Source organism: Pithys albifrons, chromosome 2 (genome assembly GCF_047495875.1).
Source record: "Pithys albifrons albifrons isolate INPA30051 chromosome 2, PitAlb_v1, whole genome shotgun sequence".
Classification (NCBI taxonomy): Eukaryota; Metazoa; Chordata; class Aves; order Passeriformes; family Thamnophilidae; genus Pithys; species Pithys albifrons.
The window spans coordinates 118,169,061-118,196,026 of NC_092459.1; the positions used below are offsets into that span (position 1 = coordinate 118,169,061).

Sequence of the window (26,966 nt, forward strand, 5' to 3'; positions counted from 1 at the left end):
AGGGAAATGAGCAATTAACACACAGTGTTCAACCCAAGCTTTAAAAAAAAGTACAAAAATAAAATTGCTAAAAACCCCCATAACCCATAAAATTTACAGTTTGGGACTTCCTGAGAGTGTCACTACACTCAATCAAAAATACCCTAAGGTATTTTATATTTTACATCTATATCTTATATCTATATTTTACATTTATATTTTATATTTATATTTTACATCTATAATTTATATCTATATCTTATATCTATATTTTACATTTATATTTTATATTTATATTTTACATCTATATTTTATATTAGACTCTGCTTCTAATAGCTTCAAAGTAATGAGTTCTGCTCATCATGTTTCCAGACCCTTCTTTTCCATGTCAACAAGAAGGGACCCAACTCTCCTGCTGTAACCACACCTCTTTGCAGCTCTAGGAACAGTTTAAGAGAGAGTTTAATGAAATCATCATAAAAACATTTAAATCCACCTCATTACTATTCATTTGTATGGCTGGCAGAACAATCTTTGAGGGAAAGAGCCTGGAGCAATGAATTGCACTACAAAATGAGAGAAGAAATGACAATTAATATTTTCTTTAGGCTGCAAAACTTAGGCATTTCCTAGAGCTATAAGGCCAAAGAAACTGCCTTCTCTAGCAGCTCCTCAAGTAACAATTCATCTAATCAGGGTGGCAATCAAAGACAAGATTTTGTGTTTACTGATTGCACTAATCAAAATCACTTTTCACATGCAGCTAATTGACAAGTTTACTGGCTGCAATGAAAGTCATAAATCAGATGTCCTGTGCTGCAGAAACCAAACCTGCCACACTGCACTTGACTCCCCAAGTTATCAGCACAGACAATTATTCATCAAGTGAAAATTGGCACGTCCAAGTCAAATCAGGGAGCACGGGCAGGGAACACCCCCGGCAGGCTCTTGAGGGGAGGATGGCACTTGGCCTGACCACATTGCCCTTCCTGGGGCTGATTTCACAGCACCTCATACAGAAACACACAATACAGCAAAGGAAAAGTTGCTCTGCATTGATCCCTCAAAATGTGGGAATTTTAACCACATCAGCCCCAGTTTTTCAGGAATGTCTGGGTTCCAGACAATTCCCAGTCCAGCTGTGCCACCACAGTGTTTCTCTCACAAGGACACAGCTGGTGAGCAGTGCTGGGGTATGGCTCATACACAAAGATATCCTTCAGCAGGAACATCCAAAGGGCTGATCCCAGCAGGAATTCTGGGCTATGACACCTGGAGCTGTTCCTCTAACAAGGGTTTAGGCAATTCTCTCTCTCTGCTTGGTCAAAGAGCAGTTGAGACACACAAGGTTCACTCAGGACTGGCAGTCCCAGGTAGGCTGGGCCTTACTCATGAGCCAGGCAGCAGGATGAGTTTTTTGGGAAGTTCCAGGGAGCAAGAGCATCCCTCACCCTGTCTGCATCCCTCCTACTGATGACCATGAGCTGCCCTCAGACCTCAGCTAAATACCAAGGCTCTGAAAGGAGGACAATCTCCAAACACTAAGTCAAGCACTGCCATAATTAGTTGTAGAGACTTCACGCCACAGTCAGTGTGAATTAGAAGTTAATTAGAGTTTAAGACTAATCTCCTAGGACAGCTCAGTGTTGTTAGAAGAGGAGGAGGAACACAACCCAGTGAAGTGCCAAAGAACACATTTGCAGTGTGCTGCACTGCAGAGTTCCACGAAAACAGAGTGCCAGAGAGCAGTGCCTGGCACAGGATCCTCCCCAGTCCTCCCCATGAGGGACCAGCAGGTCCACCTGGCACCTCTTCCTGCTGCACCAACAGAACAGCATCAAGCTCTGCCTCATGGAAAAAGCAGCATTCAGGGAAGTGGCACAATGACAGGAAAAAAAACCCCAACCAATTGGTTTCAGGTTTGCCAGGCACAGCTGCAGAACAGCAACAGGGGATGGTTGTGAGAGTTGGAGGGGCAGGAGATGTGGGGAGGAAGGCCCATATGAAAGGAAGCCACCAGACAGTGTTTCCAAGGGCAGCAGATGGACTGGCACTGCTCATCCAGTGGTGGATTCAGCCTCCTCAGTTTGAACACTTCAATGGCACTGGGGGGTATTTGAGTGCAGAGCTGCCCACACAGCACCAGGTGCTTGGGTGCCACGAGGATGAGAGCTCTGCAAGCACTTCCTTGGCAGGATCAGCTCCATGCACAGGAGACAGAGAGAGCAGCTTTGAAATCAGCATTTCCCACAAAGTGCCAGGACTCAACAGGAACTGCAGTACAGGGAGTGCTGGACTCCTGAAAACTTTCTCCCCAAAATCACAGAAACCTGATTTTGGAGATGAATACAAAAATATGATGCCTATCTGGTAGTTCAGCCTTCTCAGATTTCTTGTTAAAAAAGAAAGTTTTTCCTTTAACCCAGGTGAATCCCTCCAGGCTCCCATTCAATCGGTCTCTCCACTTACACCAATCCAGTTCCTTACACAAGAAATCAGCACTCACTCACCACTCAACTTCCCTTCACCTGCTCTGGGACTGGACATTGAGTTTCAATCAGTGGCCACTGATATTATTTATTCACTGTCTGATATGCAGCAAAGATGCCACTGAAGTACAAAAAGGGTAAGAGCTTCACTGGGCAGTAACTGGTCTAGATGGGACAAAGCTCTGGAGTTCAAATTTCATCTGTGTCAGCTCTTCAAATGTCCCACACTTGCAAAATTTCATATTGTAAGAATTCAGCTGGACAGTGAGAACTTCTTATTTTGAAGTACCTTCTTAGGCAGCTGAATCAAGTTTCCTCCTATCTCAGTCCCACCATTACAGAAACAGCTCCTGATCACAGGTGAAGAGACAGAACTCTCAAACAGCACCCTTTTCCAGGAGCACAAGCAATTCCTTTCCAGGGTGAAAAACTCCATTTTGGGTCACACAGGATTTATTGGTGATGCTGAGATTCCACCACAGATGGAATATGTTCCAAGGAACAGACACCAGGAACCCTTGGTAGGGGAGGAGTTTTTGGTGCTATTTTTCCCATTCCATTTGGATCCTGAGTGCAGTGTTCAAAGTGGGATATAGTGGCAGGCACTTTGTTCCATTTCAGCACATTTCCCTACAGCAATTCCATAAAGGAAGAGCAACATGAGGTTAATGAAGATGCCTGAATCCACTTATTGCATGTGATGGTGCCACACACCAACCCAAACCTGTTGTATTTTCCAAACTGTGAAATGCAGGAGGAAGAACTCACTTACTTGACAACAGCTTGGGGATCTGCTGCTGCCCACCCATGAGGGGCCTGGCGAAGGGGGTCCCGTAAGCTCCGAGGGGCATGGCGTTGGGATACATCCCTGGCATCCCTCTTTCCCTCGGCATTGTGTGCCTGTTCCAGGTGAGAAAAGGAGAGGGAAAAGATCAGGATGTTTTGCTGAATTCCACCTTAGAGCACAGCTGCCACCTGGCCCATCCACAGCCCCAGCCCTCTCCAGTGTGCCACCACAATGCAGGAATGTGCTCATGGATCAGGGCCCAGGCACATCCCAGTACAGGCACAGGCCTTGGGAGCTGCTCCAGGGAAAGGGCCCAAGTTCTCAACAACACAGTTGGACTTTTTATTTTTTTATGGAACTATGATATGGAAAGACAGAAGAGGGTTCACCAGCACAGCCCCAGGACATCTTTGCTTTCCAGCACACGACTGCAGAGAGAGGTGGTGCTTTTCCTTCTTCCAGCTCTTGCTTACTTTAGGAAGCAGAACAGGAGGGCAGAGCCCCCCAAAGCAGAGCAGCCACCCCCCGCCCCGAGCAGGGCAGAGCAGCCCCCCCCTCCCCCAGAGCAGGGCAGAGCAGCCCCCCCCCTCCCCCCGAGCAGGGCAGAGCAGCCCCCCCCCAGAGCAGGGCAGAGCAGCCCACCCCCCAGAGCAGGGCAGAGCAGCCCACCCCCCAGAGCAGGGCAGAGCAGCCCACCCCCCAGAGCAGGGCAGAGCAGCCCACCCCCCAGAGCAGGGCAGAGCAGCCCACCCCCCAGAGCAGGGCAGAGCAGCCCACCCCCCAGAGCAGGGCAGAGCAGCCCACCCCCCAGAGCAGGGCAGAGCAGCCCACCCCCCAGAGCAGGGCAGAGCAGCCCACCCCCCAGAGCAGGGCAGAGCAGCCCACCCCCCAGAGCAGGGCAGAGCAGCCCACCCCCCAGAGCAGGGCAGAGCAGCCCACCCCCCAGAGCAGGGCAGAGCAGCCCACCCCCCAGAGCAGGGCAGAGCAGGGCAGAGCAGCCCACCCCCCAGAGCAGACTCACCCTAAGGTTCTGAAGGCCGACTGGTCCAAGTGCACTGGTTTCCTGTCTCGGTTGAAGCCAAGTTGTGGTCTCCAAGGCCTGCCATCATGGTTGGTTTTCTCCCAGTCTCCAGGCTTCAGAACTGGAGCAGGTTTCCTTAACAATAAAAATAGTGCCATAAATATTTATCAGAGCAAATACTCAGATGAATAAATTGGAACAGAATTACTTGCAAGCTGACACTTACTTTGCCCCAGGTAACACTGTAGCCTTGAAAACAAAGTCTTCAGCAAATTGTGGATCTTTGAATGAGATGCTAGAGGGAAGAATCTGAGAATTAGGTTCACTTCATAAAGATGACAAAGTGCAAAGTAATCACTGCTTTACTAACAGTGATGTCCACAATGGAAAAGCACCAAGAACCCACGACTTACACTGCAGAGTGAATTTCTTGCACAAGGATGTACTGACTATATTGGATGTCTTGATTATTTCCCAGAGGGTGACCTGTTTTCTCCCCTGTTCCTAAAAGGAACTTCCATGCCCAGAAAGCAGTTAGCCCCATGTATGGGAAGGAGAGGCTCCTCTGCAGACCCTCAGGTACAAATCCTCCAAAGCACTGACTGTGCCTGATGGAGCTCAAGGGGGACCACGGGGACTCACAAGTGGGATTTCCCAGAGCAGGGAGTTTTATCCTGAAAAGCAGTTTTGCACTTTCATGCAGTTCCCATGGAGGGATACATCCCTATTTTCAGTGACATCACACAGTCACTTCATTTTGAGCTGTCTAGTACTAGACAAACTAAATATTAATAGAGCAAAAACTGTCAGCTTCATTTCTACTGGTGCAGTACATTCCACAGCACTGGGTTTGCAATTCCCACCTCCTGGTGTAGTATCCAGGTCTCAGGTAGGTCCCACCAGGGACATGTTTGAAGCACATGACACCAACCTGTCCCCTCAGCACCCACCATCTGACAGAGAAGAATGCTTGGGATGCCAAGAAAGCTAAAAGCAAATGGCTGAGCAGAGTAATGTCACTCTTCCAGCTGAAATACATCTGCTTTTCAGTACCAAGAATGAATGAGGCTCCAAGGAAAGAGAATAATGGTCCCTTGGAACATTCAGCCTCAGTCACACGACCTGAAGAGTAGAACCCTGACTGCTCATACCATCTCCAAAGACAGGAAGAAAAATCCTGGCAACAGAGAAATGGAGAGAAGCACAAAACAACCCAAACCTCCTGACAGTGGCAGATGAAAAGCCAAAATCTTCCTTTAACTCATCACTCACAGTAACTACATCCCCATTTAGAACATCCTTCCTACAGTCTCCTGACAAGCCACAACTCAGCATTTCTTACTGCCTGTTGAACCAAGTTAGGCCTCTTTGAAGGAGAAAATTACAGGCACAGATCACAAGTGATTTTCAGTGTCTCAGGTATCTCATGTGGCTTAAGAAGTGAAAGGTTATAGGCCCAAGCCTTGCAAATCCAACAACAAGACACCACAATAAAATGAGTTTTGGTTGCTGCATGTTGGACCCCATTGCATTAAACCCAGAGGTTACTGACCTGACTGCAGAATTCTGTGTGAGATCCCTCAGCATTGGAACAGGAGATTCCACTACCCTGGACAAGAGAAAAACCTCTGTCAAAACATCAGGTAACTATTTCTCACCACTTGCTGCTCTTTTTCTGTCCCTCTGTCAACTAAGACTGTGACACAACAGGGATTTCAAAACGAACTTCTATAAGCACTGGAATGACTGAATCTTTATTTCTCAATGCCACAAGAGTTTTCTTTGTCCTGTTCCTTCCAAGAACAGCTCTGACTTGCTCATATTCCTCACAAGCCATGACAAGAATGGAGAAATATCCATTAGTGTGACCTGGGATAAATCACCTGTGCAACAAAGTCAGTGTTTGTGTTTGTGCATTCAATGCAAACGAGCTACTGAACCCCTGCCTCTGCCTCTGAGCACAGTTAGAGAAATGAAAGGTGAAGATTACACTGATCATTTCTCTAACTAAATGCAATCTCTAGAAAACAAAAATATGAACGTTCTTTGTATGTGTAGCTGGGAACAGTCCTGAATTCAGTGCTACAGGACAAATGGACTAAGGCAAAATACATCTAAGATAGCACTCTTTGGATTTTTCTCTAATGCAGTGCAGATTAGCACATAAACAAGAGAGTTTTGGGGGTTTAAGACAATGTGCACTAATGAGAAGTCACATCAGTCCACATTCACATTCATAAAAAAGCAGAGAGGCCAAAACAACACAATCTTACTGAACAAGCCCATTGACTGCTACTACTTGTATTATTAAACTACTTTTATATCCAGGCCTTGTTAACCTGATAAAACAATTACTAAATACATAAAAATCAGCCTTCCCCAGGTGAAATGGCAAACAAGAAAAGATTCGTCAGCAATCAAACACATGCATTAGGTCACTTTAAAGATTTCTGAGGCTGCTGTAAAAAGCAGGTTCTGAGGTTAAGAAAAACAGGACTGTGGGACCCAAGTGTCACTTGGCTGGGATGTGCCACATGCTGGGGGTGACACACCTGCTGTGAACCCCCAGGCAAAGCCTGTTGAGCCTCAGCACTGCACACACTCCCTGTTGGGAGCTCTAATCTCTCCTTGTGGACACAAAGGTCCTTGTGCTGAAACACAGGTAGGGCTGGAGGGAATGCCCTTCAGCACCAAGGGTCCACCCCAAGGCCACACTCACTGGTCCGGCAGAACGGCGTTGTCGTTCAGGGTGAGCTTTCCCTGGATCCCATGGCACAGCTCCGGAGGGATGTCCACAGCCTGCACAGAGAACAGCTCCTCAGCTCAAGCACTTCATTGCACCCTCAAACCCCACCATTCCCACAGTCCCTCAAGAACAAGTGCAACTCACCTCTGTATTTTTGGTCTTGTACTGCTCCACAATGAAGTCACAGAGTGGATGGTGCTTCCCAACAAAGAGAACATCACCGCCAAGGCTGTTCCTTCTGCCTGGGAAGTTGAAGGGAATGGGATAAGAGTTCAGAGAAAAGAGGGAAGGGAGGAACAGCAGACCTGCAACACTGTCCTGGTGACACCTCCACAAAAGCCAAGTTTCACTGTGACTGAAGGGAAAGCTTTGAACATGCTTTGAGAGTGTAGGAAGGACACTGTGCCCAGAGCAGGACGGCTCTGATCACAAGGGGAGTTCAGAGAGACAGTGAAACAACAGGAGTTTTGTGTTCAGTGGGAGGAATATTGAACTTTGAGTACAGAGTAACACAGCAGATCCAGATAGGCTGGGTAAAAAACAAACCAAAACTCCCCAGAGCCCACAAACCTCCCACAGTTCACCCACAAGAAGCTGCTGTTTCTGTACAGTGGAGAAACCAACACCTCCATATGGCTCTACAAGCTGAACAAAAGATACAAACCCATCAGGGACCATTCTGATTGTCAGCAGGAACAAACCACAAAAGAACAATCTGCCATAACTCACCCCAACCAAACACCTGCTACACCTTGGCCATTTAGGGTGAAACACCTAAGTGGCAAAAACCAAGTCTTTAATATCCCCAGACTTTAAGAAAAGATGCCAGTCCTTACTCTCCTCGGGGGTGAGGTCAGGGTACACCTTTTCCAGGGCAGCCCTGAGGCGACGCTCGTCCACAAAGGGCAGCAACGCAACACCTGCACAACCAAACAGCATTTGGTTACACTTGCAGAGAAATAACAAAACAACCCCCAAAAATACACTAGCATGGAAAGCTTTGATGGGTTTCTCAGCCAAGAAAGTGTTTTGTTGTACTATAAAAATCAAAAAGCCCTAGGACATTCAGTATGAAAATTCTTTAAATTTTTACTTCTATCACTCTTATTACAGGTGGGAATCTGGAATAATTACTTCAGTTTTGCTTTTATTTCTCTTGCCATGAACAGCAGAGCTTTTCCTGACCAAGATGACAGCAGAGGCTTCCCATAAAACTGAGTTTCCACTTTGTGCTTGCACCAGTTCAGTGGTTTGTTATCACTTTCACACTCACAGGGACTCTGAACTTCCACAGGCACATATTACCAATTCAAAAGTTGGTCTGCCTAAAACACTTTTGCTTCAGAATTGGGCAGACCTTGAAAATTAATATTCTCTAAAGAAAGAAAAAGTTGTATAAATATTGTAGATCTTTTTTCATTTTTTGTATGCTCCCAAATATTTCTATATTCCCCAAAGCATTTTTGGCACAGTACTAATGAGCCACTGATTGAGCAGAACGAGATCCATTAATTAAATGCAAAGGAGACAAAAGACAATTACACAGTGAGGCTGACAAAAACAGAAGGATGATTAATCCAGTTCAGGCCAAATTAACAAATCTGGACTGACTGCTGAAATTACTAATAATCATTGCCAATCTGAAAGCAGTTACTGAACCATAATTTGTTCTTCATGCTGAAAATACACCTGCTGTAAAACACTTGTCCCCATACCAAGCAACACAAGTTACTCTGTGACTTAATGTAGTGTTTTCTCACTAAGATAATTTTCCAATTTCTTCCTATTTTACAGATTCTTAAATAAAAAAAAGAAAAAAAAGAAGTTGAAATTTCACCACCTTGCCAAGCGTATTTCTTCCCATTTAAATCAATAGCAAAATCTTCAGGGTAGAAGTCAATGATGCTTGATTCCTGTCATGGAGAAAAGAAAAGTCACCCTTAAAGCCAGTTCTGGTGTGGGTTCAGACTCTCATGTGGCACCAGACACAGCACTGAGGGGGATGAGAGACCTTTCACTAACCAAAACATCTTTTAATAAATGCCATTTAAGCACCACGTGTAGAGATTCAAAACAGGAAATTCAGCAGGAGAGAATAATTCCAGGTAATCTGCTGCTTTAACTTTTCCAAGGTTTCTGTAAGGAACTTAATGTGAAAAGCCAGGAAATGATTTCTCATTGAAACACCTGAATTCCAAGAAACAGCTTTTAAGGATTTTTTGAAGAATCCTTGTAACCTGCTGGTCTCCAGCATTTTCCTGCCTGAAGTCAGAGGCAGCAGCAGGTCATGTTCACACCACTAGAAGATGACCCAGCCTGACAGAGGGGACACAACAAGGATTCTCACCGGATCTGTCATGAGTTTCCTCCACGTTGGGGGCAGGAAGTTTCCACTTGCAGCTGGAAATACTCCCATAAGTTGCTCAAGAGGCTTAAACTGTTGAAAGCAGACAAGCAGATGTAGGTCACTTCTAATGAGGTGTTAAATCATAAACAAACAAACAAATAAATGAATAATTAAAGGAGCTGTACCGGTTTGGAGCCTTTCTCGAAGTCTGAGGGCATGTCTGCAATTCCCTCAAAGTCAGAAGCAAAGGGAGCATAGTGGAAAGGGTAATACCAGTTCCAGGATGCACAGCCCTAAGGTAGAGAAGGAAGACAAACAATCAGACATACCAGAAAAATAAAAGAAAAAAATTAAAATCATGCAGTCCAGGCACTAAAGATGAAAAAATGGCAGAAAGGAGTATTTTTGGGGCAGCACAGTTTGCACTCCTGTTTTCCAAAGCAAAATCCCATTGTTAACGTGGGAACACGTGGGACCAGAGACCCCCCCAGTACATCCTAGAGGGTGTGAAAATGTGAATAGTATTTGGTGCAGGCTGGAAAGGTTTTAGTTCTTACTTTTCAGTACCAGCACTAATAACACACTTGGAGCAGCACTTTGCTCTTTCCCTCTCATTCTTCTGGCTTAAACACTGGGGAATATAAAGTGCATCCTCAAAAAGCAGAAAATAAACTCAAAACACACCAGAACACCCTGTACTTTGTAAAGGAAACGTGGCTCTAGGAGGTCCAAGTCAAGTTTTCACCTCCTCAGCTATTTTTCTTAGCAGCACCACTTGAAACAAAAGCCCACTACCATTTTGACTTCCAATTCTGAACAAGTAAATGTCAACGAGGCTCCTCCAGTGATATTTTTGGTACAAAATTACAGCGACTCTAATTATTCTGTGCAATCCTTCAGATGGTTTCAGAAGGTTTCAAAAGCCAGGTGGATTGCTTTCTTTCTTTTCTTCCTCTCCAAACAGATGTTCCCACTAGTGGAACATGCCCTGCATTATTAGCTTTCTGTAAGGATGGAAAGGCACATAATTTATTCTGTCAGAAGTTTTATGGACAGCAAGCAGTTGTTGTTGGAATCAATTTTTATTGTGGCACAAAGAAGGAAAACAAACAAAGATCCTCAAGCAAACCTTTTTTGAGGTTCCCCCAGCCCCCAACAACTTCCTAATCTAATTTCCATATGAGCAGGAAGCAATTTGTCAGCTGTTCCATCCCAATAAAACAAACTGGAATGGTTTTGTACTGTTGTATCACTGAAGGTGACAGGTTTACAGCAAGGACATTTCTACAGCTCACCTGAAGAGCCATTTGCACCCTTGGAGACAGAGTGGCACACACAGAGTTGTAGGATCTACCTTGCCATGGTTAACAAGAACATGGTTTGCTTTCAGCAGACCTTAACTGTGGGCAGGACCACGGGAATTCCCACCTATCAAGGTGTCCAGGTGACATCTGTCCTTTGCAAAAGGAGGTCACACACAAGGGTGTCCCAGGTCATGCACACAAGGATGTGGAGAGCTCAGCAAACCTTAAACTTGCTGATTTTCTTCCACCACAACACACAAGCCGGAGCCCAAACCCAGAGAATGGGAAGGGAAGGGAACACGCCCCCATTTTGTTCCAAGGGGGAATGAAAAAAACCTATTTTAAAGTGCACAGTGTTTTGCAGGTGTGTGAGTATTTGCCCTGCCTGTGCTCCCAGCTGGACACCCCCAAAAATTGTGCTCTTCTACCAGAATGGCACCATTCTGAACCTCCCAACTCCTGCCGACGCAGAGAAGCTTCATCAGCTCCAGCACATTGTGCTCCCAGGTCACACACCAATCCAACTTACTCTGCCTTCAGGGCACGAAGCTTCTTATTAACCATCAGTGCAACAAACCCCACAATGTCCCACTAATCTCTTGCCAATCTGACATCTCAATTATCAAAAGATTTAAATCGGATACAGATTACTTCAATCACAACACACTTCATAGAACATCATTACAATCCACAGAGGAGACTGACAACTCTGTTCCTTTCCAATCCTTACTGGCATTTCACAGGCTTTGTCCTTTGTTCCCTCATTTAGTCACCTGCAATGTCATTACTGATGGCTTTGTATTGCAAAGAGGAAATGGCATTGGGCCTTACTACACCAACATGTGTCTTTACCATACAAGAGAAACAGAATCATGAACCACTGAGGTTGGAAAAGACCTCCGAGATCATGGAGTCCAACCTGTGACTCATCCACACCTTCCCAGCCAGACCAGAGCACTGAATGCCACGTCCAGCTGGTTCTTGGACACCTCCAGGGACGGTAAAAGTGCATCCAAACCCTGAGTGTCACACAGAATGGGCACGTAACTATTTCACATCTTCAAAAAACCCCAGGTTTTCCAAACCAAACAACAGACTGAAACAAAATAGGGCACAGACACAGAAGGAGATTCAGAAAGGAAAATCTGAAGTACCTGATAATAATATCTGAGAACCCAGCAAAGCCCCTCCACGTAGGACTGCACAACCTTGCGCCGGAATTTCTCATCAGAGGCATCCACGTCAAATTTGTTTTTGTAGTAACGCTGTTTCCAGCCAGTTTCCCACAACCTGCAACACAGACACAGATACATCTTAACGGAGCCACATTACAATGCAAGCCAAAGTCACTTGCTACTTCAGTTCCCACTTGTATCCAGTTTAAATAAGAGCATTAAAACTAATACTCAACGGCAAGAGAGTAAAAGGTGATGGTTGGCATCCCAGAAACCCCAGATGAAATCCTGAAGCTCCCACCCTGACAAACACATCTCCACAGTGTTAGAAGCTGGGTGGATTTTCAAACACAGGCCTGATGCTGTCAGGATTTCTAAGAACACAATTGTTCCTGGTCAGCAATTCTGTATTTCGTATCATCTGCCTTTTGAACTTGGTGTTTTAACTCTTCCAGGAGAACAAACTCTTCCCTTTCCTTAATTCCTCTAATCTCCCCTAAGCCAAAATCTTTATCTTACTGGAACATCTTCTCACATCAAGTTCATTCCTCTATTCTTAATGCCCCTCTCAAGCAGAAAAGTGACATGTTTTCCTGCTCCTTTACATAAAAAGCAATCAAATAAACAGTAATTTCTATGTTCTGCTGCTGTCCAGGCCAGCTGTGAGTACCAGCAGCACCTTCTGCAGCCCAGGAGTCCTGTGCTTGCTCACTCACAGCACACAGTTCCCTTTCACACTTCAATCTCTCATGCCAGAGAGGGATGTTGGAATCACAGAGGCCATTCCATCCCTCTCTCCTCCCCTCACACAGCTCCCCCTCATGTCTGGCTGCAGACGGGGCAGGGCAAGGCAAACATTGCTCCTCTTTCACACAGCAGCACCTGCTGCCTCATAGCACAGCTCTGCTGTACCCTGTCAGGAAAAACCAAAGTGGATAAATCAGATAACCCCCCAATGATTTATTTTTTAAAATTGTTTATTCCCAACAATTCCAAACTTGGCATTGAATATCACACCCAAAATTCAGCACACAAAATCCCTTTCCACAAAGGCTGAGACCACTTTAAATATTTAAATATTCTGAGCTACAGAAGAGCTTGAATAACTGCAGTTGAATGTAGCACATCTTTTTCCTCAGCAATACCAACCCTGCTCATAAATCACCACAGTTCATTCACACTGGGCACTATAAAGCTGTTAAAGGTTCTTTTAGAACCTCTGCTGCAGCTGAAATGGGAAGGAATGTTAACACTGGTCCCGATTTTATCTAAAAAAAATCTGCTTGCCTGACTAAAAAACCAAATCAATTCATTTAGCTACACCCATACAGGAAAGAGAATGAGAGCTGGAGTACATGATATTGGAAGGGCTGATGGGCTGGATGTCACAACTATGTCGTGACAACGTTGCTGGACAGCAGAACTTCACAATGAAACATCCCTCAGCGTTTTCCCATGTCCACTTGAGTCCACACAAAACAAACCCCTCCTGGCTGCAGTCAAGGGCAGAACCCTTAACAAACCACTGCACAGGCCTGCAGTTAATGGCTAAAGCTGCAGTTACACCTTTGATCAGTGCAGACTCACTGGTAGTTAATTCTCACAGAATTCCTGCCCCTTAACATCCAAGGATCAGCTGCCCTAGGACAAGCAAAGAACTCCTGGACAACACAGAGCCTGCCACAAATCTAAGATGGAGGAAAACACCGTGGAGGGCAGGACAGGCAGTGGTGGCCACGTGAAGGAGCTGAGCAGGACGGGTTAACCAGCCCGAGAATTCCAGCGTGGAGCGGCGCATTCCGCTCACATAATCAGGGCTGAGCAGGGAATGTCTCGCCAATCTAGAGCTGGGTCTCGGAGGGAGCGTGGCTGGGAGCTGCAAACCTGCATGCATACTAATCTGGGTCCTCAGCCTCAACAGCACAGCCTGCCCATCTCCCTGGAATTTACTGGATATTCCAGCCCTCCACATTAATTACCGGTGGATAAAGAGATCACAGCACAGGCACTGCTGCACTGAGCTAAATGGCATTAATTAGGCTGCATCTATTTCAGCAATTTGCTAACAAAGTGCTACAAAAAATGGCTTCACCTGATATTATCCTCTGGCTCGGGTTCGCTGTCGCTGTCCTCGCATTTCCGCTTCATTCCTCCTCCTCCCAGGGCTGGGCTGCCATCGGGAGTCAGGCTGGTGTTTGGAGATGCTGCAGTTGTCTGGGGTCAGAATTATTACAGATAAATAGGGAAGGGGGGAGGAGGAGGATTTATTAGGCATTTGAAATTCAAGTTACAATTAACAGCTCTGCAATAATCACACGTGTTGTTTTCAGTTCCAAAAGTCTCCAGGCAAAGGCCACTCAACCCTTTACCCACTAAGGCAAGGGGCAAAAGGAAAGAACAACACACCTCTATTAAAAGACAGGCATTGATACACACAGGCCAAAATGGCATTGGGTTGGAGAAAGAAAAGGATGCAATAAACAAGGCAGTACAAATTGGTAAAACATGCCAATTTTGGGACATCCCTTTTTGCTCCAGTCCTGCAGCTTCTGTTCCACCTTCATTTTGCAGCACCAGTGAAAAATATGGATGAGAAAAAATGGTGCTTCTAATTCAGAACTGCCAGAAACACCGAGTTTCTTCACAGCTGGTCTTTTAAACTCCTCTCACATTTATCTATTTTAATATGACAGAGTCTAAAAGAAACCAATTTGCTTAACTCAGGTGCAAGAGTTTCAAGATTAAAGGGGAGGAACAGCAGAAATTACTTTGAAAAACCATATTGTATTTAGACTGCAGAGACAGAACATCTCTATGATGAAAAGGACCTTTAATTTGTTCACTGTTTGGATGAAGATTTATACCCAGAAAGAAAATATGTCATAATTGCTATTTCAAGTTAACAATCAAGACTTCTAAAAGAGCACTCAACTTATTTCCGGTTTTAGTTCACTAATACCTTTCCCAAAACTTCATCTAACTTTCTCCTTTCCCAAGTGAAAAATATCAATGCCAAACATAAATAAAGAACACAATCTTATTCAAGCAGTCTCACAAAAACTGGGTACTAAAAGCCACTTCCTTGACACGTTTTTGGTGTTTGCTTTTCAGGCAAGCTCAGTGGGGTAGAGAAAAAGGTGTGCAGAGCAACATGGGAGGTGATTATTTCCCTTCTCTGCAAATTGCTCTGAACACCCACTTACAGAGTTCTGTCTCTCGTGCATCCTCATCTCAAAGGCAGCTTGTCTGGGGTTACAGATTGCCTGAGGGCTGGATCGATTGCCCAGGGCTTGAGGGGAAAACTGTCCACCAGGAATGAAAGAAGGCTGATCCCTCTGGAAGATAAACACAGACAAGGTCCCTGAGCGAGCTGTGTGATCTCCCCAGCAGGCACATGATGCTCTCTCACAACTTGCAGATCAACATGTTGTATAAACCAGTGTAATTTACTCACTCACATCAGCTTCAATTATTTATGTTTAATGATCTTAACCAGACATTACACTTCTGAGTTATAATTTATTAAGCTGTTTTACAGAATTCCCAAAGAAACTCTGCATTTTGTGAACATGGTCTTTTTACATGGGCCAAAAGGCAGTTTTTTGGGGACTTGGACTAATTTCCTGGGAATAACACATTCTTTGTAAGCAAAGTGAAAAACCTCTGCCTCTCTAACAGGGATAGTTAGAAAATCATCACTCAAAAAATGAGCACAAGATCTAGAGAGCACTCAAGAGTGGGGACAACACATGCCCTGACAGTTTTGGAAGCTCCACTTACCCAAATGCCCCACCCAAGAAAAAAGTTATGAGGAAAGGAACGTCCAAGGGCTATTTTTGAAATATCAGAATATTTTGGGAATAGAAGAAAATCCATCCCAACAGCAGAATTTTACAATTTTTAACTTTAAATAGTTTACACACAGGCAAGAAAACATCATGATCACACTTGCAGTTCCCATCACCACACCTGCCAAAAACTAAAGTATCCATTTTAATTCTTGTTAGTTTTTGCCTTGGGTAAGGAATTCACTTACCTTCAATCTTTTCTTTTTCTCTTTTTGCCGTCTTTTAAAGTTATCCTAAATGAAGAATAAAAGGAAATACAGTCAGTCAAACATACAGATCTCTTGGAAAATTATTTCCTTACAATCCTCAACTAACCGGGCCATAAAGCTTTTAGGGAACATTCTGAGTAAGACATGAGACAATTCTTGTGTCTGTAAATCCAACAGAAAGGAGGTGGAATTTTCTCCTCTACCCTGAAAATCTCTGCAGGAAAAAAAAGAAGCTGGGTATTCAAAGCCACACAATTTGGGTAATGGTTTAAATGATGCCCTGAGTTCAGCTGTGGCCTCAGTTCAGGGTCCAGCAGTGCCAAAGGACTGAGCTCCTTCCCTGAGCTGGAACTGTCAAAAAACGTGGGAGAGACATCAATGTCCTGGAAACAGGAAAGGAAGAGACTCAAGGAAAGAGATCTCTTATTCTGTGATTCTCAGGCTGACTGAAAAGCTGAACTTCAAACGGACATTTCCACTTCCAAGAGAGGTGCAGGCTGGGGAAACCATAAGCAAAACTTCTTGCCAGCACTGGGACAGTCATTTTGGACTGGAAATAAGGCACTTGGAATTCAAGTTTGGTATTTCACCCCTGCTCATGAGCTTGCACTTCCAAAGGTTCTAGGAAACCACAAAACAATTTCTTCTTCAGTCTTCACTGTGGTGATTCAAAAAGCTGCAACAACTCACACAAGTATTTCGTTTTGCTGTTATTTTGGGTAATGACAAGGAAAACCAGCCTGGCCTGGAAAAGAAACAAAGCTGGAAGCACCTCTTTCTTTTCTAAGCATGGAAGAACTCACTGGAGATTATAACAAAAAAATACAATATTTGGCTTTTTTTCCCCTTATACTCCTTAAGAACTGTCCCAGGCTAATAGTAACACACATGATGAAAACCAAACTCCAATAATGTAAAAGCAACAAAAAAAATTACATCATCATCTTTTCTCTTTTTGAAAATACTGTCTTCAACTTCTCCAACAGCCAACATGATCATCTGGACCCGCTGCAGATTGACAAACCCACTTTCTGTGAGGTAGCCCTGCAAGTTAGAGAATAACAGAGTTGGAAAATCAGCCTGTTTTGCAGCACACACAGGTATTTTCAAAGGAAAAGGAACAGCTCTTACCCCAGTTTTGTGCACCACGTTTTTATAGATGTTAACCAAGCGGTCGATTGCTCCCTCCCTAAGCACAAAGCAAAGTGTGAGGCTTGTTCTATAAAAGCACAGGGGGTGTTCTTGCAGGAAAAGAAAACATGTTCTCATCTACCTGATCTCCAGAGATGGCAGGTGAGGCAGGAAGTCATTGCCCACAAAGAAGCACATGAAGACCCAGTCATCGACACTCCTTTCGAAATCAAAGGTGAAAGGCAGGCTGGCCATGGTGAGCTCTCTCTCCAAATACTGCAACACACCAGAAAGGACAGCAGGAATTGTTGCAGGAGGTTTGAAATGGTTTTACCCAAAGCAGCTGCAGGGAGTGCTCCATCTCACCTCTCTCAGGACACACAGGCGGATGAAGATGAATTCTTGTTCTGAGATAGGCAGAGTGTCAGCAAACTGGTCGTGCTGCAACCAAAGCAGAGCCACATTACACACAGACCTCCTCACAGCTCCTCCTGCTCCAGTTTCAAGGAGTTCAGAGGGACACAAGAACAGGCTCCCAAGCCTATGCCAAGTGTGCATTTTGCTGCTTTGCATGTCTGAGAAGTTACTGATGCTTTGGTCAGTGGGAAAAAAGCCCCAAACAACAAAACACCCCAAGTGAGGACATCAGGTTTGCAATAATATTTTTGTACTGCAGAACTACAATTTGTACTTCCAAGAGGACAGCCAGGTATTTTCAACAACATCTTGCATCTTTCAGCCAAAACCAACAGCAAGACCTATTTGAGGATCTCATTATATATGAGCTTCTAGGTTAAAAAAAAATTAGAAATAGCAAACTTCTTACCTTTCCTTGTTTTTCTCTGGGCAAACCTTGGCAATCCTTCACCTCATGACCCATCTGGTTACAGAGAGCACATGGCCTGGGCTTATTGGGCTTGAACTCTTCCCTAATTATGGTGAAGTTTGGTTCGTGTGTAGCTAAGCCAAGCATGATCAGATCAGCTACCAAAAGAAAATAATAAAATACGATGAAGGATAAACATTATTAAGCTCTTTTTTTTTAAAGAAAAAAAACTTTAGAAGCAAAGCAGATTCTGCCTTCAGCAGGTGTGAACACACCAGTGTGCTTTACCCACAAACCACCTGTTTGTGGAAAGGCTGGACCTTTCCCCATCCATTATCCAGAGCTTTCCAAATCTGACAAATCCACTGCCTTATTTACACAACTCCAAGAGAAAGCCTAAAAACCACAGCCCAATTCAATCCCAGAACAGCACAAGAAAGCTTAGCAGGACATATTTCCAGCAAGAGAGAACTCACCATCAGCCCCACACAGACAGTGGTGAGTGTTTGGGTCGTGATTTGGTTGAGCTGTACAAAATAAAATCACATTTAGTCAAAATCATGTAAAATAAATTGTTACTGACAACACCTTATTTAAAACAAAATGTCCACATTTGTTTGAATTTTACCTCTTTGTCTCCTAATGTAATCCATGATTTTATGTTCCCCTTCACCAGGAGCACTGGCATCCGACAAAATAACCTGCAAAACATTCACATTATGCCCACAATTAAAGCTGCCACAGTGGAAAACAACAACTTACACAGTTCATAAACTGAATGCAGAACCTGGTTTAGAAATACCTGAAATTCTAATCTGCAGTTTTAATTAAAATACAGTGATTCAAAATTCAATTATTTAAGAGCCTGGAACCAACAAGCAGCCCCTCATTTTTCTGTCCCAATTCCAGGATGAAGGTGACTTATTGATTCAAACTCCACTGAAATGATCAGGCCCTACTTTTGTTTCCTGACAAATCACCAGGGCAGTGAAATGGGCACTAAAGAACTCATAGATTAAGCAGACACGTGTCTGCTTCCCTTTGGATCTTCCCAACCTGCTGATGCCCTGAAATATGATCACACCAGACCCCTCCTTACCCTGACATCAATTCTCAGCATTAGCATTTATTAATCATTAGCTTAATAAAGCATTAGCATTTATAAACTCACGTCTGATTGAGGGAATCAAGCAGAGCCAACTGTCCTCTAACGAGGCCAATGATGGCAAATAACACAGGCAGCTGCATTTACTGACTACTCTGCCCCTTGTGCAGAGCAAACACAGGGCTGGGCTGCCACAAACAAAACTCTGTGGGAGTGGAGTGGCTGAGGAAGAGGAGGAGAGAATTCCCAAGTCCAGAAAGACAAGAAGCTGATGTATTATTTTCATTGCTTGCCATCCACCATTACAGTAACAGAGAAAACGCAGCCTTACTGAGGTAGCAGTTAGATAAAGAAATTGTACAAAAAAATACACCTACAATGAATCTTGACACTTTCTCTAAAAGGAAAAAAAGTGTTCCTAAAGCCTTGTCTCCCATTATTGTCAAACTGTGGCTTACAGCAAACCTCCTCTTTGCTGTTCAGTAAAATCAAACCCAATGGTGCTGGGACATGATGAAATGGGCTCTGAAGTCCCAGCAGGATGTGCAGGTTGGCCCATTATTAGTGACAGTGCAGTGCCAGGCCAAGAGACAGGGCTGTTAAATTTCTGCTCTTCAGCTGGATCCCAGCCCCGCCTAAACACCCCCTTCATTTCCCTCAAGTAGGAAAGTGGGTAACTCACAGTGAGGTTTTTCCAGCCCGGGTCACTGTTCAGGCGGTCAGCGATGTAATAGCGGAGACATTTAGCAAGATTGTCCATAAACTCAGTGCCCTGAAAGGTGCCGGAAGGAAATAAATTATAGACCTTCATTCAGACACTGCAATTTCTGGGAAAAGTGCCAGGTCACTTACTGGGGTGATACAGTTGCTGTCAAATCTCTCCTTCACTTCTTCTGGAGGGAGAAAGCCACCTAGAGACAGAAAAACAGGCAGCAGAGTCAGATCAGGATGGACCATCACAAACATTCCTGCATGATAAAACCCCAGATGGCTCCCCTGGTAACAACTGGCTTATTGAAATCAGTTTCTTTAAAAAAATTCCCACAAACAAAATACAAACAGCTTGTACCACTGTATTATCTCCAGTTTACAGGTGTTAGTACAAGGTGACTTCAGCAAATACCACTACACAGTCCCCTTTCCCCCCAGCCATGTCACCATCACCCTCAGAAAGTCACTCTGACTTTTGTTTCCTCATTGAATTAAGAGTTTCCACTGTCAAGTAAGTCCCCTTGCTCGCAGCTCATTAGCCCTGTGCAGGAGTGTTTCCACCTGATCCCTGCTTTGAAGCCTCAACACTCCTTGCAACAAGCCCTACAAAGGTGTTCTTTCCTCCATAAGGGTTCTGGTTGTTTCCCCACTACATTTATCCCTGCTCTTCTGTTCAATTTATTTTCAAAAGGAATTAAGAGCACTCAACACAAATTCATTTCAGGCAGGAGACAGAAGAAGAAAAAAGTGGCACTTGGTTTTATCTTAGTTCTTAACTTTGGAAAACACTGATCCAGCCTTGGGCAGGCTTCTTATCCCCTCCTTCTCCCAGCAATGCACAGACATCCCTTTCTAAACCTCACTGAGTCTTTCAAAGCAAGGTGATTCTCATCAGAAAGCCTCTGATATGGTCACTGTTTTACCTTTGGCCAAGATTTCTTGTCTGATTTTCTGTTTCTCCTCAGCAGCCTCCATGCCCTCCTTTGATGCTCTGAATCTCCTTGACCGCTGTTGGTTCATTTTGGCACGTGGAGCCTGGAAAAGGAATGAGATGGGCTTTAAGCACCTTTCCAACCCAAACCACTCTGTGATTCTATGGACTGAGGGGAGATGAGGACCAGGTGGGGAGAAAGACAAGCTTCCAACCTCAAATGTCCCTCCAGCCTGTGAAATATTGCACAGCATAACCACATCCCTGCCCATCTGAAGTGCAGCTGCTCAAACCAGCTGCTCTGGTCCTTTCCAGCCTGCAGTGTAAATTATCCCTAAAGCCATGGGATGGAGAAGTATTCTCAGAGTGATACTGCCTTTCCCAAGTTTGCAGCCAAGCTCAGGCTGCAGCAGACTCCATTAGCCAGCTCATACAGCCCTGTGCATCACAAACCCCAGGGCTGCTGCCAATTACTGCCTCACCAAAATTCAATTAACAGTCTGTTTTACCTCTACCTTTTCATTTTAGAAAACTATTTCCCACAGGACCTTATGAAACCAGACAGCACCTCCCCTGATTTGACAACTGGAGAAGAATGTATCAGTACTTACCACTCCATCTATGGCCATGTAAAGGAGCCTCCTCGGCCTCACGATGTTGAAGATCCTGTCGATGTACTCGAAAATCGCCACCATCATTTCATCCTCATTCTTGGGTGCTGGCCTAAAACACAGGGCATTCAACTGAGTGACTGGAATGTTGTCACTGAAGAGAGATGGTATTTGTAAAGAGACAAAAAGGTGCCTTACTTGTCCTCTGGGTGTGTGCACGGGTGGATGATGCCGTTCATGTCCAGGTAGAGGTTATCGAACTCCACCTCATTGGGGTTGGGTTTGCTGGTGTCGATGGGAACCTTGACTCCATTGCACTCCTTGGCCTGGGAGGCAGTTCAGACAAAGCTTTCAGTACAAACAACCAAGAGGTATTAATGCACAGACTCATAAAAGTCTATTTTTTCCAATGGTAGTAGAAGAAAAAGACAGCAACAAGTGTCCACATAATCACTTGAAGCTGCACCTTTGACTGTCAAATAGCACTTTTTTCAAAAGCTGTTTATAAACCAGCACAATCAGAAAATATTACAGTGGGTTATGACAGCTGTTCATTTCTGCTGAAAAGAGAAGTTTTCACAGATTCACACACTAGTGTGAGATTCACAGACTATTCTGAGTTGGAAGGGACCCACAGGGATCATTGAGTCCAACTCTTCAGTCAATGGCCCACAGAGGGGATTGAACCCATGACCTTGGCATTATTACAGCCAAGTTTGAACGAACTGAGCTCATCTCATATCTCACATTATTCCAGACAGCAATTCCTTTTACTGCCAGGACCACATTGATTACTCTACAAGAAAAGAGGGGAGATCTTTTCAGATCCCACCAGCCAACTCTCCATGCTGGGTCTTTGTCTTTTCCTCACAACTATCAAAAGCACTGAGGTGCTCAAAGCCCTGAAGTCTTCAACTCCTGCCTCTGAGTTTGTCTGGGAATAGATCTGAAATGCTAAATAAAATCCAGAAATCCAGACCTTATCTTCCCCTTCCAAAAATAAGTAAAGTTTCGACTCTCATGCTTCACCTCTCCCTTGATGCTTTTGCTGCTGCCCACAGAACGTGGAACTCAGGCCACAGTGCAGATGGGAAATCTGATGTGAATTTATCATCCTCCCAAATCACCCAGAGCCACCTGTGCTCCTGGACTACTCCAGCACTGGCTTCTTCAACGAGGTGGATCAGCAGCCATGCTTACTTTTGTTTCCTCACCATAATTTTGGGGTTGTTTGGAGTTGCGCTGTTGGGTTTGTGGTTTGTTTTTTTGTTAGTCTGCTCAACAGGCAATTAGCAACACTCCAATTTTCCCATCCCTCTCCAACACTCCCTCACTCTCCCTTCCAAGGCAACACCTCCATGTGTGATACACCAGATTAAACCCCAGCACATGGGAGAGCCATGAGCTGAGCAAGGAAAAGCCTGACCATTTCCAGGGAAATTATGGCTGAGCATCCCACAAAGGTGGAATGAAGCATCCTCCTGACCAGCTTGGCATAAAGCAACATTAAAAAAGGAATGGCCTGTTGTGAGGCAAAGGCTGCAGTCACAGGATTGCATGGGACAGGAGGGAAAACCGGGATCCTGCTGGTCCTCTCATCACATGCAGCTCAGCAGCAGCTGCTGAGCCAACACCAGGCACTGCCCTGAACCTCTGGCTGCAGAACTGGCTGCTGCTCCTGAGTGAGCCTCCCACACATCCAACAGAGATCCAGAAGGAAAAACCCCAAACTTACCCATCAACTCTCTACAATTTCCCTGCTTAGAGCAGCAGCAGAACTGGCTGAACTTACCCTTTGTCTTAAACAGACAAAACAAACCCTCTAAAGCAACATCAGTCTTTATTTATTATTTACAGCTATAGGTGTGTGCAATTCTTTTGAGGGCAATTTGTGAAGTCATTTTTAAATAAACGAACCCTAAGCCCCCCTATTTTAAAGAGGTAAAATTGCTGCTAATTCACACCTTTCTAATACAATTGCTCCAAACCTCTGGGTCCTACTTGCTCCCCCACCCACCCTGTTGGCTGAACAGGATTCAGAGGACATCAAAGGCTGACAATTCTGTGATATGGAAAATAAACCTGCCCCTGTCACAGAGCTGATTTTCAGTCTCCAAGGCAAAGCACAGTGAGTGTGATCCCACTCAGAGCCTTCAGCAGTTTCCAAGTGCAGGGCCCACAAACCCATCCCTTTTTCATGTAACAGCCTTGTAGAAGGTTTAAGTATCTGGCAGAGATATCTCTTGTGATATAACTAAACTGTTCACTTCTAATCTACAGCCTCTTTTGAAACCATTGAAAACAGATCTTCAAACATGATACTTTAGTTGCAGCTTTATTAATTCGTATCAATTTGATTAAGAATATTCTCTCCTGGATTTTTTATTATCTTCAAGATCTTCCTCTCATTCTTCCTGCTCAGCTTAAGAAGAAGATTATTTCTTTTCCTTAAATCTGATTAATCTAGCAAGGTAAGAGAACAAGGATCAACTTTTTAATATTTCAAAGAGACAAGCTACCAGGAGATACAAAATTTCTGATTAGAGAGATTTACAGCAATCCTAAAACACACATGGAGCTGATTACATTGTGAGAGAAGCTTAAATTCATCTACAGGAAGACAAACTACAGCTTCTCCCTGCTGTCCTACTCCACTCCCAGATTTATGGCCAGATTTGAATACAAAAAATGTTAATGAATATGATTTATCTGTGTGCTGTCCTGGCTGTAATTGCAACGTGCTCTTGAGTTGGAACAAGGCAATGTGGGAGGACATCAGGAGCTGCCACTTCAGTTACTGTAAATCTGACTCAGCCCACAGAATTTGTTGGGTTTTGCCATTTGTCTTAAAAAATAACTTTGGCTGTCATGAGCTCAATTATTAACAACCAACAAAAAACCCAATCAGTAAAACCAGGACTGTACAAACCTTTCTTTTACTCACATTTGAGGGCAGCTGTGATTATACAGAGATTAATCTAAATGTTTACAGTTGTGATGAAAAAGGTAAATCTGCTCTTAGAGAAACCTGCACTGAACTGCTACAGACACATTTGCAGTTTAAATTCTGGTTGGTTTTAAGTAAGATGCAGACCCAGCAGGATCTCCAGCAGGCACAAACATGGCACATGCACATGGCAGCCCCCAAAGTGAGGGATCCCCTCAGGACAGACCCCAGCAGGAATTACAACACCCAGGAGTCTGGTCCTGCACCACAACACCCAGTGCTGCTGGGGCAGCTCAGCCCACAGCCAGAATCAAGGGAAACTTTTAAGCCCACAACTCCCCCTTTTTCCTGTAACTCTTCCCCAGACAAACACCCAGATCTTAATTATCTACCCATTAAAAACTCACTTCTTGCAGCAACAGGTAAAATTACACTTCTCACCCAGAGAAACTGAGACCACAACTGTAATAAAACCACAATTCACGATTTTAACCAAATCTCTGATTCTGCTTCACTGCCTGAATGTGAGAATCAAAAACACCCTGAAAAATCACAGACCTGAACACCAGAAGTGGCCTGGAAGCTGCTGCAGGCAGGGCAGCCCCAACACAGAATCCCACCCTCTGTTCCCTTCTCTCCCACACCTTCTCCCCTTTTCCCAGGTGCTTCCCAGGGTCAGGCACAGCTGTCCCGAGCAGGGAGGGGCAGCAGCACAACCTGACCCTCCCACTGCAGCACCAGGAAGGGCAGAGGGCAGCCAGTTACACCCAGCAAAGAGAATACAAAACATCTGGAAAAGTGTACAGGAAAAGCAGTTGGGAAGCACAAACCCCAGAGTCTGTCTGCTCAGAAACACCTGAAGTGGCCCTGGAACAGCAAGGCACTGCAAAGCCACCACAGCCTGGAGCTGAAGGGAGCCCCTCCATCCTCCCTGTCACCTCCCACCGTGTCCCTGGGCATGGCACAGCATTCCCAGGGCTGCAGGGATGTGCCCCGAGGAGCCAGGCTAGGAAAAACATGGAAACAAACATCATTTCAGCTGTGGTACTGCCTAGAAAGGCACCTGGGAGATCCAGCAGCGAGGAGGGGCTGAGCCTTCCCCAGAAGCACCTGCTGCTGCCATGGAATGCCAGACTTTAGAGATGTCTCTGGAAAAGTCAGCTCCGTGTTTGGGCAGGAGAGGTTTCTCTGTACAAGGAGAGAGCAGCAATGGGACAGAACCCCTGAGGCTGCTCAGGGTTACAGAGCCCAAGCACAGACTTGTTCTGAGTCTTGGATGCAGCATGATGTCCTGGCTTTGGGGGGGTATTCCAAAAAACAAAGCCCAGAGTAAAGCAGGAAGCTGGAAACTAATAAAATGAAGAGTAAGACCCGACAATGCCCCAGCTGGGAGTTACTCAGGCATGAGGAGCCCCGGGAAGCAGAGACTGCATGTGCACACCAGGACGTGGTTCCACATCCCACCAACCCCCTGCAGCTCCAGGGGACAGCCCAGTTCCTTCCCCAGTGTCCCATTCCTGCCCTCTCTCGGGTGCTGGCACCGCCTTTCCCGATCCCACATCCCCAGCAGGATCCCGGCAATGCTGGGCCTGCAAACAGGGAGCTCCTGGGGGGGGCTGAGGAGCTTCCAGACCCACAAGTAGTTTCTAATTCTGTCCTTTGCACTTCCTCACTCTTCCCGAGCCAGGCAGCTGAACTTGTGCTTCCAGCAAGTCCCGAAGCTGCTGCAGCTTCCCAGGAAAGCTGGGAAAGCAGGGACTATGCAGAACATACAAGAAACAGCACACAGCATCCCTGCCGCTCCTGCTCAACCCAAGCGTCTCCAAACACGGCCACAAATCCTGCCCAAGGCTGCACAATAGCAGAGCCCCCGCGCCGGGAAGGGCTGGAATTCCAGGGAACGGGCGGGACACTCGAACATCGTGGGAGAAACCCGACTGTGTGCTCCACGTTTCCCGTTCTCCCATTTCCTCTTCCCTGTGCCCACTCCCTGCTCCAGGAGCCATTCCCTGTGCCCATTCCCCCTGTTCTCTGTGCCCACTCCCCGCTCCAGGAGCCCACTCCCTGTCCCCTGTGTCCATTCCCTGTTCCCTGTGCCCATTCGTTGCTCCAGATGCCCACTCCCTTCTCCAGGAGCCCATTCCCTGTTCCCATTCCTTTCTGCAGGAGTCCATTGCCTGCTCCCTGTGCCCACTCCCCGCTCCAGGAGCCCATTTCCCGGTTCCCTGTGCCCATTCCTTGCTCCAGGAGCCCATTTCCCGGTTCCCTGTGCCCACTCCCCGCTCCAGGAGCCCATTTCCCGGTTCCCTGTGCCCATTCCTTGCTCCAGGAGCCCATTTCCCGGTTCCCTGTGCCCATTCCTTGCTCCAGGAGCCCATTTCCCGGTTCCCTGTGCCCATTCCCTTCTCCAGGAGCCCACTCCCGGTTCCCTGTGCCCATTCCCTTCTCCAGGAGCCCACTCCCGGTTCCAGGAGCCCATTCCTTGCTCCAGACGCCCACTCCCTGTTCCCTGTGCCCATTCCCTTCTCCAGGAGCCCATTCCCTGTTCCCTGCGCCCACTCCCCGCTCCAGGAGCCCATTCGCTGTACCCATTCCCTGCTCCCTGTGCCCACTCCCTGCTCCCTGTGCCCATTCCCCGCTCCAGGAGCCCATTCCCCGCTCCCTGTGCCCACTCCCCGCTCCAGGAGCCCATTCGCTGTGCCCACTCCCTGCTCCCTGTGCCCACTCCCCGCTCCAGGAGCCCACTCCCCGCTCCAGGAGCCCACTCCCCGCTCCCTGTGCCCACTCCCCGCTCCCTGT

At 45.7% G+C, this 26,966-nt stretch overlaps 1 protein-coding gene across 1 annotated transcript in view; it reads right to left on the reverse strand.

Moving 5' to 3' along the window:
• Positions 1-26,966, reverse strand: part of XRN2 (5'-3' exoribonuclease 2) — a 39,110-nt gene that overhangs the window by 11,029 nt on the left and 1,115 nt on the right. The window contains exons 2-27 of the mRNA XM_071547581.1: positions 21,419-21,546; positions 21,221-21,332; positions 20,602-20,713; positions 19,820-19,878; positions 19,650-19,739; positions 18,491-18,563; positions 18,339-18,389; positions 17,863-18,020; positions 17,403-17,477; positions 17,179-17,312; positions 17,037-17,094; positions 16,842-16,949; positions 15,885-15,929; positions 15,052-15,183; positions 13,941-14,062; positions 11,828-11,963; positions 9,555-9,662; positions 9,370-9,459; positions 8,863-8,935; positions 7,859-7,942; positions 7,167-7,264; positions 6,996-7,075; positions 5,829-5,885; positions 4,503-4,571; positions 4,277-4,411; positions 3,241-3,368 (exon numbers count right to left, since the gene is read on the reverse strand). Coding sequence (XP_071403682.1) covers positions 3,241-3,368; positions 4,277-4,411; positions 4,503-4,571; positions 5,829-5,885; positions 6,996-7,075; positions 7,167-7,264; positions 7,859-7,942; positions 8,863-8,935; positions 9,370-9,459; positions 9,555-9,662; positions 11,828-11,963; positions 13,941-14,062; positions 15,052-15,183; positions 15,885-15,929; positions 16,842-16,949; positions 17,037-17,094; positions 17,179-17,312; positions 17,403-17,477; positions 17,863-18,020; positions 18,339-18,389; positions 18,491-18,563; positions 19,650-19,739; positions 19,820-19,878; positions 20,602-20,713; positions 21,221-21,332; positions 21,419-21,546 — 2,515 coding nt within the window. The remainder of the gene's footprint in view (positions 1-3,240; positions 3,369-4,276; positions 4,412-4,502; positions 4,572-5,828; positions 5,886-6,995; positions 7,076-7,166; positions 7,265-7,858; positions 7,943-8,862; positions 8,936-9,369; positions 9,460-9,554; positions 9,663-11,827; positions 11,964-13,940; positions 14,063-15,051; positions 15,184-15,884; positions 15,930-16,841; positions 16,950-17,036; positions 17,095-17,178; positions 17,313-17,402; positions 17,478-17,862; positions 18,021-18,338; positions 18,390-18,490; positions 18,564-19,649; positions 19,740-19,819; positions 19,879-20,601; positions 20,714-21,220; positions 21,333-21,418; positions 21,547-26,966) is intronic.